The sequence below is a fragment of the Lates calcarifer genome, linkage group LG9 (assembly GCF_001640805.2).
Source record: "Lates calcarifer isolate ASB-BC8 linkage group LG9, TLL_Latcal_v3, whole genome shotgun sequence".
NCBI lineage: Eukaryota > Metazoa > Chordata > Actinopteri > Centropomidae > Lates > Lates calcarifer.
Window position 1 is genome coordinate 13,813,272 of NC_066841.1, and position 13,680 is coordinate 13,826,951.

A 13,680-nucleotide genomic window follows, 5' to 3' on the forward strand; every position below is an offset into this window, starting at 1 on the left:
TTGCGAGCATAAAAGCTCTGTCATGTAAACTCTTGCCATGCCAGATCGATTTATTTTGTGTCGGCTCAATTTGATGCACAACATTACATAATGTTCAATCTGTCTTCATTGTGTGTGTGTGTATAAAAGAGAGAGAGAGACAGAGAGGGTTAGATAGTGTCAAATATGTATCTATCATACCATCAAGACTGTTGTGAAATTCCCTGGTAACTTGCCTTTGCCTGTGGTTCAACAATACTATTACACCAAGTACTATATGGCAGTAAGAACAGACTCTAAGCACCAGATCCATAGAGGCAGGGGTCGACCACAGCAAACAGGAGGCTGTGCAAAGACAGTCCAGCACATACGAGCAGGGTGTAAGATGCAAGCTGGGACAGGGTGCACTGAGAGGCTAAATCAAGTGGCTGAGATGGTGTACAGGAAAATCTGTATGGAGTAGAAGTCCCCAAGTCCCAATGGGACACACCACGGTTGAGAACAACAGAGCGAAGACCCTGTGGGACTTCAAGTTTCAGACTGACAAACAGCTCTATAACCAACTAGTGGCGGTTGGCAAGGAGCAGAGCGGGGCAGTAGTGATAGAATCCCAGGTTACAGTAACTTCAGGAAGAGGGAGCACACGAAAATCGAAACTGGAACAGATGTGGAAGGTGGAGTCCAAAGTGGTCTAAAGGTGTAATCAGAGCATTATTATCATCTGAGGTCTCTGTCCAGAGGAGTGTAGTCCCAGGACCTGAGCCCGGGGAAGACATACGCACCACCTCCACCTGGGGGTGAGCGGGAGATGAGAGATGATGATATATACAGTATATATATATACTGTGGGATCCTGGTTTTCTCAATAACAGTAACCTCTCCTCAGGACAACACATGGTGCTTGTTTGCTGCTACCTAAGTGAATTTTCCTCTCTCTACTTATGAACAAATATTGTAAAACATATTGTGACACAGAACACAGTGATCTGTTAAAACACTGTCTGTCCTTTCACTGCTTCCTCTTACTGAGAGCTGTAAACATAGTAAGGTCTCCTAGTGTTTGACATCCCCTCTCTCCCTCCCCTGCCCTCCCTGCATGGTCTGGTTGTGACTCACTCACTCACTCTTATTTATACATTATCCAAGTTGCTGTATTTTGATATATAGGAAAAGACAGTAAATACAGTAAATATAACAATACTGGTTACTGTATTTTGTAATTTGTACTGTATTTTGTATTATAATTATATAATATTTAAATAATTAGTATATCATACATATAGAGAAACACAAATCATCTGACAGGAAGGTACAGCCATATTTGACACCTATGTTCCCACCAGCAAAACTGTATCTCTGACTAAATAGCAAAGAGATATAAAATAGTCTTTGTCCTGGATAGGACTAAAGCAATATGGAAAAAGGATGTCTCCATGTGTGAATGGCACCTGTGATAAAACCTGTGATAGTAGGTGTATGAAAAACATTCTCTCTGTAGATACACAATGCGTAGGCTGCAAAAGATCACAATTGAATTTCGAAGCGTGCGTCATTTCAAAGGATGCAGATGGAGACAGATTTCTTTAAGGATCTTTAGGGATCTGTCTCTGTATCCGATCATTGTCTCCTCAGTCGAACTTCCTTTTTGCTCATTGTCTTCACTTTCTGGGAATTGGTCTTTGTTGAAGTTGTAAGAGAGGCAAGCTTTACCTTCTGTCGTAGACAGCCTTCCTGTCTGCGACATTATAAGACATGGCTATGCAGTTTGTATGTGTATGAAGTCTATGATGAGTGAATACAAAAACCTCTCTCATATACCTTTTAAAAAAGTGGCTGTGTGGCTGGTTCCTTTATAAGCCTAAATGCATTTCCATTAATGTCAGTAGCTATTTGACATGAGCAGGCATTTAGAATTAAAACAAGCTTTAGGGAAGAGTGAGTGATGGCCTTGTATCAAGGTTGGCTTGGGAAATCTCTGCCCCTCACCACCTCCCCTATTTTTCAGCTCTACTTAGAAGCAATAATGTTATATAATATGGCCATCTGCTCTTCACATTGATTTAGAGAAGTCCCATTATGCGACACAGCCATGGTGAATGCCAGTGAGTATTTGAAGGAGGAGGGGGGGGGGGTGCAGCAGGGGATGGGTTTGAGAGATTTTGGTATGTCAGCTTTCATGTCTGTACTTGCTCGTTGACGCTGCCGCTGTTGCAAAAGAACTAAGGCACGACCTGCAGCCGGGGGTGAAGGACCTCTTCCTCAGTAAAACACTCGAAACTGTTTTGACTTCGCGTGACATCCCCCCCCCCCTCTTTCTCGAGATATCCACTGACGTGTGGAATCAGTGCAGGGACAATCCGGGACAAACGCTGGGGCGATCATGACTATGTTGTGACATCTAGTGGCGCTTTTGGGAATTGGCGTAATCAGTTCACCCAAATAACCTATTGATTGCTAGGATTTATGTCTGTGTTTATTGATAGAAGATAAGCATTTATCAAAAGCCTACCTACAGTCAGAGGTAGAGTTTTGTAGCTGTACTGATTGCAAAGAAAGAAAAGATGAATGAAAGAACAGATTCACATAGCAGTCCTGCAATTAAATATATATAATGTGTGGTGCTGTATGAACTGTATTGCATTATACAGAGAGGCGTTTCTGTTATTTAGCCTACCATCACTGACATAAATAGGGTAGACAAAATAATAAAAACACCTGTTTGTAGACATTTTGAAACTGAAAAGTTAGTTTCATAATGTCTTAATGAGTTAATCCTGTAAATCATTTGCCTCCCTACTGTGAATGTAAGAAATGTTATTAACACACCTGCTGCATAACAATGCGTACACATTCCTTACTTGATTTTAAAGAAGAAGAATTTTTTAAAAAGTCATATCACAATGCTCAAGTATTGCCAGTGTTTTTTTGTTTGTTTGTTTGTTTGTTTGTTTTTTCCAGCATTTTCATTGTAAGCATTATTTTTGGACTTGATTTTGTGTGATCCACCTCACAGAAGCCTGAAGCGTTTATATGAATTTATCATATCACATGAAACATATGTCTCAACTTAATCCCATGCAAAAAACTTTATACCTTTGCAGAAGCAGTATAGACAGAATTTCATGGGATGAGTACACACATTTGAACATGTGGAGATCTAACCCTAACCCAACCCTCACCATTAATACTTATGGACAACATCGAAAGGATTTTGACACAGCCTTTCTTCCTCTTTGAGACCTTCATGGTGGGAAATAACATGCATATAAAATATAACTTAGCAGTTGCCAAAGAAACTGTAAAAAATCTGGCTAAGGCACCATTATAAAGGGTTTTGATCTATGCTAAGCTATTAATAAGAACAACTTTTCAATGACATTGTGTTTTGGCACTTTAATTTACTTTAATTCTTTAGAGAACCCTCTCTGATGGACTGTTTGACTGCACTACAGGGCTGCAGGACATGTGGACTAAAATCCATATATAAACGGCTTATTAAGATTTACAAGTACAGAGTTGATGGATTGTAGATATTATGATTTATTAACATTTATAACTGCAGGTGGCTGGCTAACTTTTCCAAATTCCTCATGAGAAACACAAGATCCTTTATTAATGTCATACTAAGATCTATAACTGCAAACCTGATGACTTAAATGTGAAACCCTAAGTACTTAGTTATCGTTTAAGAGCATTTATAACTGACCAGAAATACGCAGCCATGGTATCACCAAAACATTTTTTGTAAACACTGACTGCAGTAAAGTCTTTATTCAAAAAACAGCATTGGATTTGTTGAATTAAAACATTTCAAACAGCTCTTCACATTTACTATGCTGTTCTTTTTGTACTATTTTAAGTATTGCATGCAGATTAAGACTAAGTCAGTCCAATAGCTTTTCTCATTAATGGCTTATTAATGATCAATAGAGAGTTAGTTAATTATTTATTAAGTATTTAAGCCATTAATTACAGTTTATTAAGCATTGTAAATGGTGCCTTATCGCGGAGTACTGCCAATCCAAATAATTAGCAAATACAAATTACTAAGAGCAAACAACAGCAATAATAATAATAATGATAATAATAATAATTATAATTATACAGATTTATTGTGTCACGTTCATGTCATTCGTATTGACTATTCTTACAATAGGCTTTGTATTTATAATAATAATATGCCTGTGTATTTTCACACAGCTATAACCTCACAAAATATAGGCCTATTTTAATCATTATTTATATAATAATTTGAATGCTGAGCAAGAAAAAGCAGTTCATTTAATTTCCCACGGTTAATCCCTTAACTTTTGCCGCTGCTGCGACCTAAATTCGTGATGCGGATCAGTAGTTTGATGTTATCTGCTTCGTTCTGTGTATGTAGACTGTGATTGGCTGTCTCTCACAAACCCCGCCCCTGAAACGAAGGTGCTGAATGGTAATGACCAGAACGAATAACCACTTTCATAAGACTAGTTAGCTGTAAATGGAGAGATCACATACTAAATGGATACGTAAAAAATATTGACAATGTTATACTTTGCATATTGTGAGAAAAGGCAAATACACACACACACACACACACACACACACACATATATATATTTACACACACACACACACACACACACACACACACACACACACACACACACACACACACATATATATTTCAGCTCCACGCCCTCTGCATATTTTATTGGTCGGTGAGGAGCTTCGGGAATTCTCCAAGCACTTGATTGGTTAATGTTGACATCAATTACGTTTAATCGGCACACGACTGGCTGAGCGGTTAGGAGGAAGTCAAGTGTCACAGCGTTTCAGAGATAAGCTCGGAGTTGACAAAAGCGAGCAGCCCCAGTCGAAACATTTTGGATACTGTTTTTTTTTAATTTACCAGTTGTGTCCGGCACGGACCACGCTGGCGAGGTTTTACGGTATCCGGCTGCGAACCCACCTTCGAGGACTTGGTCTCACCGCGGACTTGTTCACCACCACACGGCAGAGAGAGGAAAGTGGGACTTTATTGTTCAAGGCTAGCTAGCTAGCTTTGCTAAGCGGCTTGTTTTTGTGTGTACAGCTTGGACCGCAGGCTATATGGCTGCGAATTACGAGCCAATATATGGACTTTCAGAAGATGAGGTAAGCTTGAATATCAACAAAGCTTTGCTGTGTAGACTGTAGTCGTGAATAGGTGTCTTTCACATAGTGGGTTCAGCCGGAGATAGCTAACGTTAGCTGAAGCTAGCAAGCCGTCACTCACGAATTACATTCCGTAGTAATGTTAAGGCAGCTGCCAGTATTCAGCAGTTTACTCACCTTAGTTTCAGCTGCATCACTTTGTCAAGCAAGCTTAACCGCACGGTTGCATACTCTAGAATTAATGTATGAAAGATTTGTACTCGACTAGTACATCAAAGTGCTATTTGAATAACTGGTTAATTAATTTCATTGGGGGGCGGGGGGGGCGGAAGGTACTACCAGCTAACCACTCTGTCAAACTGAAACAGCGACTCTTGGCAGTAATCAAAGCTGTTTGATGGTGACCTGACCACTAAACGAATTTGACTAAAGCTGGGTCATGTACATCTTGCCCTGTCAAATGAGGTCGATATCCGCTTGTGTGGTGAACTCTGTGCCGCCTTAGACATACAGACTTAGTAATGTGGTATGAAGTAATGCTATAATATAAACGCTGATTTACACGCCAGCATGATAGTCACGAGTCCAACATGAGAATATCAGTGAGTGAAAAACAAAATAATTTGCTAATCGAGGAGCTGTCGTACTAGCCACCTACCCATCAGTTATTACTAATGTCGCCAGAAATAGCAAGGCTACAGATTTTGTGTGGATGATCCCGTTGGATGACTAAAAATAATTTTCATGTGCTCGTTCAATGAGGTAAATAGGGGCGTTCCTACGATTATTGAGTTTGTCTCAGCTTATATTAGTAAGCTCAAGTCGCTATTTCACCAGGATGCAGGGGAGACTTGCATGTGGCCTTTTCATGACCGTTTAGTGGATGTACTCCAAGTCTTGTCAGATACACTGATTACTGAACCGTCCAGTAACTGGGTAGATATTCCAAAACCCTTTTGACATTTAACAGATTTAATTACTAAGAACAGGTAATGATAAACTTTAATGAGCAATCTAACTTGAACTGCAACAAATGAATCAGCAACTATTTGTATTTTGATAAGTGATTAAACCTTTTAGTCCTTATTCAAGCAAATGTTCCAAACATTTGCTGGTTAAAGCTTGTCAGAGTTGACAATTTAATGCTTCTCTTTATTGTATTTAATTGTAACCTGAATTTATTGGGATTGGTCTGTTAGTCAAAGAAAACAAGCAGTTTAAATAATGCTTTGGGAAATCATAAAGGGGACCTTTCACTGTTCTCTGAAAAAATATTTATCAATTACTCTTAAAAAGAAATCGCAGATTATAATGAAAATAATTGCTAGTTGCAGCCACAAATCTAACTTGGTCAGTCTAAGTGCTTTTCTGCTGTCTCGACTAGGTAGCTCTTTTTGCTTTCATAGCTTTGTGGTACCCTGTCAGTTTGCCAGTCATAGCTGGAGGGGAAGAATGCATGGAATAACATTAAACTCAGTGCAACACACTGAACTTTAAAGAAGATTGTTTAGTTTTTTGAACAGTCACCATCTTACAGACATCAAACCAGATCGTGTAATCTCCACAACTGTGGGACTACATTCCATGAAGACAATGCACTTCCTTTGACTATGAGGTAAACATTCAGTAATGCTACACCCTCTTAACAAGGCCATGGCCTAAGGTAACAGCTGAGCTGGCCTGGGCTCAGACCCCCACTCCCTGCTTTGCTCTATTCTAACACTTGTGTCAGTGATTTTACTTTGGGCTCCATTTCAAGTTGCAGTGAACTAGAGAAAAGACTAAGTGGAACTGTGAACAAAGCACAATTTAAGGTGGTTTAATTCATCCTACAGTATGTTTTTTTTCTGCAGGAGGTGTTGTTGCAAATATATACATACATGCACACATTAATAAACATAGAGAGTCCATAAAACAGAATAGTCAAAGAAAGACTGAGAATGCTCATTCTTGCTATGTTTTTCTCTGCAGTATTTCAGTATATCTTCTGTCATCTGCCAGGTTCTAAATGTTATAGTCACTCAGGACTGAAAACTTTTCTGATACAACTAATTTCATTTCTAGGTCAGGGTTATTGATTTGGCAGGTTAGTCCTAGTCAGCAGCTTGAAATGTTTGAAGTGGCTTGATTGTGAGTTTATGAGATCATTTTTCCATGGGTTTGATGAAATGTTTTGATCCATCATCTCTTTCTTCTGCAGCATGAAACAAGAGTGCTGCGGGTTAAGGTCATTGCAGGAATTGATCTGGCGAAGAAAGACATCATTGGAGCCAGGTGAGCAGCTCATGGACAAACCAACAAACACTGTTTTCATTAGAGGTTTCTCAGTAGTTACACTGTTATGTCACTTTAATGTCATCATTGTGAGAAGTGTGTGAAGTTGTGGTCAGTTGGACACTGGCTGCTTGAGATCAGGTGCACAGGCCCTGCCTCTGACATTGCCCATCTTCTGGCCAGACTGGATTTGTATTTTGATATTTTGGCTAGCGTTCACCATAACATGACATTTTTTACAACAATTTCATGACCGCAACCAACAATAATGATTTGTCAGGGATATTTAACATCCTACTCTTTGGTTTAGAGGGTCTCTTGAAGTCTGTTCTTTCGACCTTGGACTGCACAGTGTTATGCACTTTTGCTACATTCCTTCTCCTTACAAAGACCTTGAACTCCAAGTGTTAATCAATGACTACCTACCTGCCTCCCCTATTCTACTCATAACCCACTTCTATTACAGTTTTTCCAGATAAAGAGTTTGACTAATAATTATACATGCCACATGTGCGCTGAGAGAAATGTTAAACTTAAACCTTTGAGGGTCTTTGAAGCGTTGCGTTCATCAAGGTCTCATGCTGTTTGACCTCTTCTCCCCTTGCGTGATTCTGTGATGAAGTGTAACCCACTGTTATAACTTTTATGTTACTTTGCATAGCATCCGTCTGTGGAGTTGTATTTGAAGTCTGTGTATAGTTATTTTTTGACTTCTGCCCTCCTAATTAAGATTACCTCCCTCCCTCTGAGTGACCATCAGTAACTGCTGTATCAGGATAGCTTGTTCATGTGCTAAATGGAAAAATACTTTTGAACTTACTCCTTCTTAGTTCAGGCTAAATGCATCATTTTGTCAGTCCAGGGCTTAACTTTAATGATAATATGTGTTTATTTTTAAAGACCATTCATGTATTTGCTACAGTCAGAACCCCAAACCATCCTTTCTGCTGCAGATTCAGGAAGTCATTGGCTGCTATTGTTCTCAAGATATAACTACAATGAAGCCTTAAGCTAGCTTAAATATCAAGTTAGGTCTACAGGAAGAAAGTTAAAAACAATTTTAAGGTTGTTAAAAATTAACATTATACACAGGGATCCATGTCATTCAGTGTCTGCAGTTCTGTTGCTTTTTCAATCTAGTGCAGTGCCCATTTCAAAATGTGCCTGTTGGTAGTGGCTGATTGTGTGGAACAAAAGCATTCATTTCAAAAGTCTAGCCTTTCAAGGATCACAATGTAGGATAGTGGGACGGTCCGGCAGTTGCTACTTAATGAAGCTGGTCAAGTCTGGGTGTGCAAAAAGGCTCCATACAGTGTCACACGAACTTTTGCATGTGCAGCTGCTGCACTGCCGTCTTAATGAAGTGCTGACTTTTTATTCATGCTGAGAAACGTGTAGAAAAGCGATGCTTGAGGCTTTCTTGAGAACGGCTCATCCCAAAAACTTTCATATTCAACACCTCACTTCCTTGGGTCCTCAGCAATACACCCTCTAAGCGTGAAGTCGATGGGATGAGTGGTTGTCAAGAAAATTGACTGAGAGTCAGAGATTCCTCCATTTATAGTTAGATGCATTCTCCATAACACATTCCCTTGAAAGCAAATTCTTAGAGGCCAAATTGAGAGGTGCACTTGAATACCTCAATAGGTCTGCACACGACAATATAATGCAAACAAATGTAACACTACTGCAGTAATGGCATCCAAGAAAATGTTTAGAACAGGCTGCCTCACTGAAGATCGCAATTCATCATTCTTTAACTACATGTTTATAAGTAACTTCTGCTGGTAAACAACAAGCAAGGGATGGTCCAGGAATAGTCTAGATGCAACTCCAGCAATTTGGAACAAAGCATTACTGATACAATCAGAATTTATTAATTTTATCCCAATGCAGTGATGGAAAATACTTCAAACTGCATTAAAAAGACTTGTTTTGTGACTTGAAATCTTTCAAAATAGATTAAATCCCATCTAAATGTGTTACTTTTTTTCTACTGTAAACACTGTTCCTACTGTTGTTTATGGTAATGCATTGTATCTGGGCTATCAGAAAGCGGACATTGTCAGTGAAAGAGTCTGGCATGTTTAGCACTGTGTGAGAGCCACTCACATGCCAGAGTGCATGTGTTAGCATCCTGATACCCTGCTGGCAGGACAGCTCAGCCTGGCTCAGGAGAAAACTGAACTGTAATGAAGAAACACTGAATGAGGTCTCAATGTGTGGCTAGCTACCACAGGAGACAGTGCTGACTTGGCAGTCTGTCCCCTGGTAAGATGCTCAAACAGTGCTGGCTTGTTCTTTTCTTCTTTTTGCTCCAAAGCTGTTCCTGTTGCTGCTGTATTCTGTAATACAGCTGCTTTGTTCTATTGTGTTCTGCTCTGTTATTTTGGACTAAATGAAACACCCCGAGGTTTTGTTTTTGTTGTTTTTGTGAGGTGTTGATAGAAACTTGAGGAATTCTCATGCAAGCGAACAACAAGTGGACCGAGCTACCACTTGAAGCTAGCGTCCCATGCTAGCTTTCATCTCCCAGTGTTGACCTGAAGTAGCTTGTCTGTCTCCCTGAGCAGATTTTCTTGTTGATAGAGGGAAGGAGACAAGAAGAAGTCTCAGTGCAGCCAAGATACAGTGGGCCCATTGTTTTTGTTTAGTTACAGCACATCACAGAACCACACAAACACACAATTAGAGGCTGTGGGGTTCTTGGAGATGTTAATTTGCAATCAAGCAGCCGCAGTTTTGCTTGGGGTATGTTTGCAGCTCATTTCAAAAATATTTCTCCGTTCTTCTGCCCTGCTCCTTTCGCTCCCTCTCAGCTGTCTCCTTCGAATTAATGTAAGGCTGTGCTCCAACTGGCAGGCCAAATCAAATTTTTGCTATATCCATACTGGAATTAGATTACCTCTTATATCAAGTCTGGATGGAAAAAATCCCATGGAAACCGATTACAGCAAATCAGATTTAAAACACATTCATAGCTTTTAGTTTGAAATGCGATTCAAATTGAATTTATAACCTTGTGTGTTAAGTCCAGCCTCTGCAATCAAAATGTCACTTATGAAAAACACAACACTAACATTGCACCAAGGAAAAAAAAAACACTTTCTTGGTGTCATCTAGGAAGATTGAAATATGTGTTGAAGTAAAGAATTAGATGAAGTGTCTGTTCTTCATGAGTCCTGCAGCTTTCTGTTTTACATCATCATTGGAGAAACACATCTGTTAAATAATTGTTTAGTTTGATTGACAGCTATTTAGATCATTAATATTAAGTCATTTTTCAGGAAAAATGCCAAACATTTGACGATTTCAGGTCATCAAATGTGAAAATTTGGTGCTTTTCTTGATCTTTCATCACTGTAAAATCAATATTTTTCACTGTTATCTGATGTTTTACAGACCAAATTCAATTACAAATCCAAAAAATTATTCCACTAACTCTGCTAACTATATGTTATTATATTGGTGCCCGTATATTTTGGAATTTTGATATCTTAGTTGGATATAGAAATACACCTAATATACTGAAAAGAGTACACAATATGTGTTTGTTTACAGCTCAGCTGGAGTCAGGCAGGTTAAACACCATGACCTACCTTGGAGTCTGCTGTCCACTTATCTCTATTGTAGTACTCAAGCACAACCTGCTCTCATCAGTCACCTCAGAGCAGTCACTGTGATGATAGTTATTTTTCTATGACAAGGTTATAAAAGACAGTACATTACAATATCAGGTGTAAAGACCATCCAGCCATCATGTTTATGTTGTTGAAAGGGCTACTTCTGCACCTGCTATATATGTTTGTTAGTGTATGTGTGATCATCTTTGTTCTATAGGTTTGGTTTAATTGTAAAAGGTTTTATGTAGGAATCTACCAAGTTGCAGACTAAAGTTGCCTTTGTCACCACAGCAGACTGACTTGTGGGAAGTTTTTCTTCAAAGGGAGATTTTGGAAAGTCAATAACCTGACACTGTACCTCGTGCGGCCTGTTGGGACTAAGATCAGTAGAGTAAATGGTCTGTTTGGTGAATAGTGCTGCTCTGCCTCTCTCAGCCAGAACTCACTGGAGATTTCTACTCTGTCAGCACCTTTAACGTAAACCAATTGGCTGTTTTAAAATAGCACAGTCACAAACACTCTGCTTACTACTTGTGCTGCTCAAAATGTTTTTCAGTTTCCATTTTTAGCACTTTGCTTTGTCAATAAGACACTATAGCCTTATCTCACAATACCCACATGCAAGTCGTTTTTTATCTGCTGTGCTGTTTGTCTGACTCAGATTTCAGTTTGGGAAACAAGCTGTGTGTTAGAGTGTAGCCTAGCAATATATGCTCTGGAACCTGCGGCCACAGCGAGAATAGGACCCAGTAAGGCTAGGCACACTAGCTGTATATTTTTTTGCTGATTTACAAACTAGGGATTCCCATTTACCTTTACCAGTGTGTCTTATTTCAAAGTATTAGAATTTACTGCTTTATGCTTGTTCAGATACTTTGTCTGGTTTAGTTATTTTTTTAGTCAGATATTGCCCTAAAATGTATTTATTCTATCAGCGTCTGCACCAAGGAAAATTTTACAATAATGTCTGTATTTTGAAATGTTTTTAGGGAGCAGATAAGCACCTGCAAATTTTGAATTTTCCTCACTGTTTTTTTTTTTTCCTCCTCTGTTTTGTTTCTACAGTGATCCCTATGTCAAACTTTCCCTCTATGTTGCGGATGAAAACAGAGAGCTTGCCTTAGTCCAAACAAAAACTATTAAAAAGGTAAGTCTTAAGATAAAGAGTGACTTTGATATAAGCTGTGTATTCCTTTCTCCTTCCTGTGTTCTGCACAGATCTTTGGCTTGTCGTTTCAGACCTAATTAACTCTAATGCATGTTATTAGATTGGCCTCTCCTGCCACATTAATCTCCTCCCACACCTGAACCATACATTTACGTCTAGCCAATTAAATGTGACTTTGTTCACCCCACTTTTATAAGTCACAGCATTGAGATCACCAGATCCTTCTAATCCCACCCCCACCACTATCACCACCTTTCCTTCAAATCAAGGCAATCACATCATCTTGAGAGAGGGAAACCACAGGAAGGCACCAAGAAGGCAGTGCTTCCTTTTCCTGCTCAGGAGAGTCTAGAGGGAGACATTGGGCAAACTCTTTTCCCCCAGTGGCCTTTTTAGGGTGGAAATCTGTTCACAGCAGGGGGAGCTATTACTTTCTATTAGTGTTAACTCCATTCAGATTATATGTTAATTTGAAAGTGGGCTGTGATTTTGAATAAAATGTCCATATTCATTGCCAACACAGTGAAATGCCTGGGGTTGTATGGTTAAAAATCAAGTCTTAGGAGCTCTGAACTAGCATGTTATTCACTACTGTGATTTATGGAAATACATAATTTGCAAGGCTGAAACTTCAATGACACTGTTTCTACTTCAAACAGCCAATATGTAACCTGACTCTGCAAGCAGCTCCTTATTTCTCTCTAAATTCCTCCTTTTCTGATAGTTACTGTTAGCTACATGTAGCTGGCAGCCAACCCTCTGCTGGAGTCAGGCAGCTCAGGCCTCCATGCAGGCAGACATATGCTGCCAGTGGCCATGCTTGCCTTATAGGATATAAATAGCTGACAATGCACTGCTATGTGGAGCAGAAAAGAAGCTTCACTGCTCGCCTCTTCTGTGGGCTCTATGTGTCTTTAAGTGGGACACCTTTGATGGCATCTTTGTTACTGATAGATAAGATAAGAGTTTGGCTTGTGGCAAAATGGCATGAAAAATGATGGCAAAATATGATGAAAAAATGAAGGGCCAGCCCAAGACGAACACCATTAACTAGATGTTACCCTGAGCATTTTCCAAATGTTGATATTTGGCTGTTTTCTGGATATTGTCGTGATTTGCTCAAAGAGGATTTGATAGATTTTAGGGTTTAAATAAGCTTCTTGTCAAAGGGCAGTGGGTTCATTTGTAATTCTGGTGTCTCAGCAGTTGTTTTAACAGAGATGTTATTTTATCGCTGCCATAAAATGTTGTAAAGTGTTATTAATCAGAGTGACTTGTGAAATTACGGCTTCATTGACATTCTAGTGTTTAAGTCATTTCACTCAGACAAGGAATTTTAATGAGAAGTGTCACATAGCTCTCAGTCCAATAAAATATCAAATGTGTGAGGCAGAAGAGAGAGTCTGTGCATCCACATACTGAGCTGATCCGTCCAGAAAGTGGGTGAAAATCCTCATGGCTGTTAATCTGGGGCCTAATGCCAATCACCGGGAC

The 13,680-nt window shown here is 39.4% G+C and overlaps 1 protein-coding gene across 1 annotated transcript in view; it reads left to right on the forward strand.

The window, feature by feature from the left end:
- The first annotated feature begins 4,780 nt into the window (after positions 1-4,780).
- The window catches only part of nedd4l (NEDD4 like E3 ubiquitin protein ligase), a 43,210-nt gene continuing 34,310 nt past the window's right edge, over positions 4,781-13,680 (forward strand). Inside the window, 3 exon segments of the mRNA XM_051072929.1 lie at positions 4,781-5,121; positions 7,322-7,395; positions 12,084-12,165. Coding sequence (XP_050928886.1) covers positions 5,077-5,121; positions 7,322-7,395; positions 12,084-12,165 — 201 coding nt within the window. The 5' untranslated portion in view covers positions 4,781-5,076.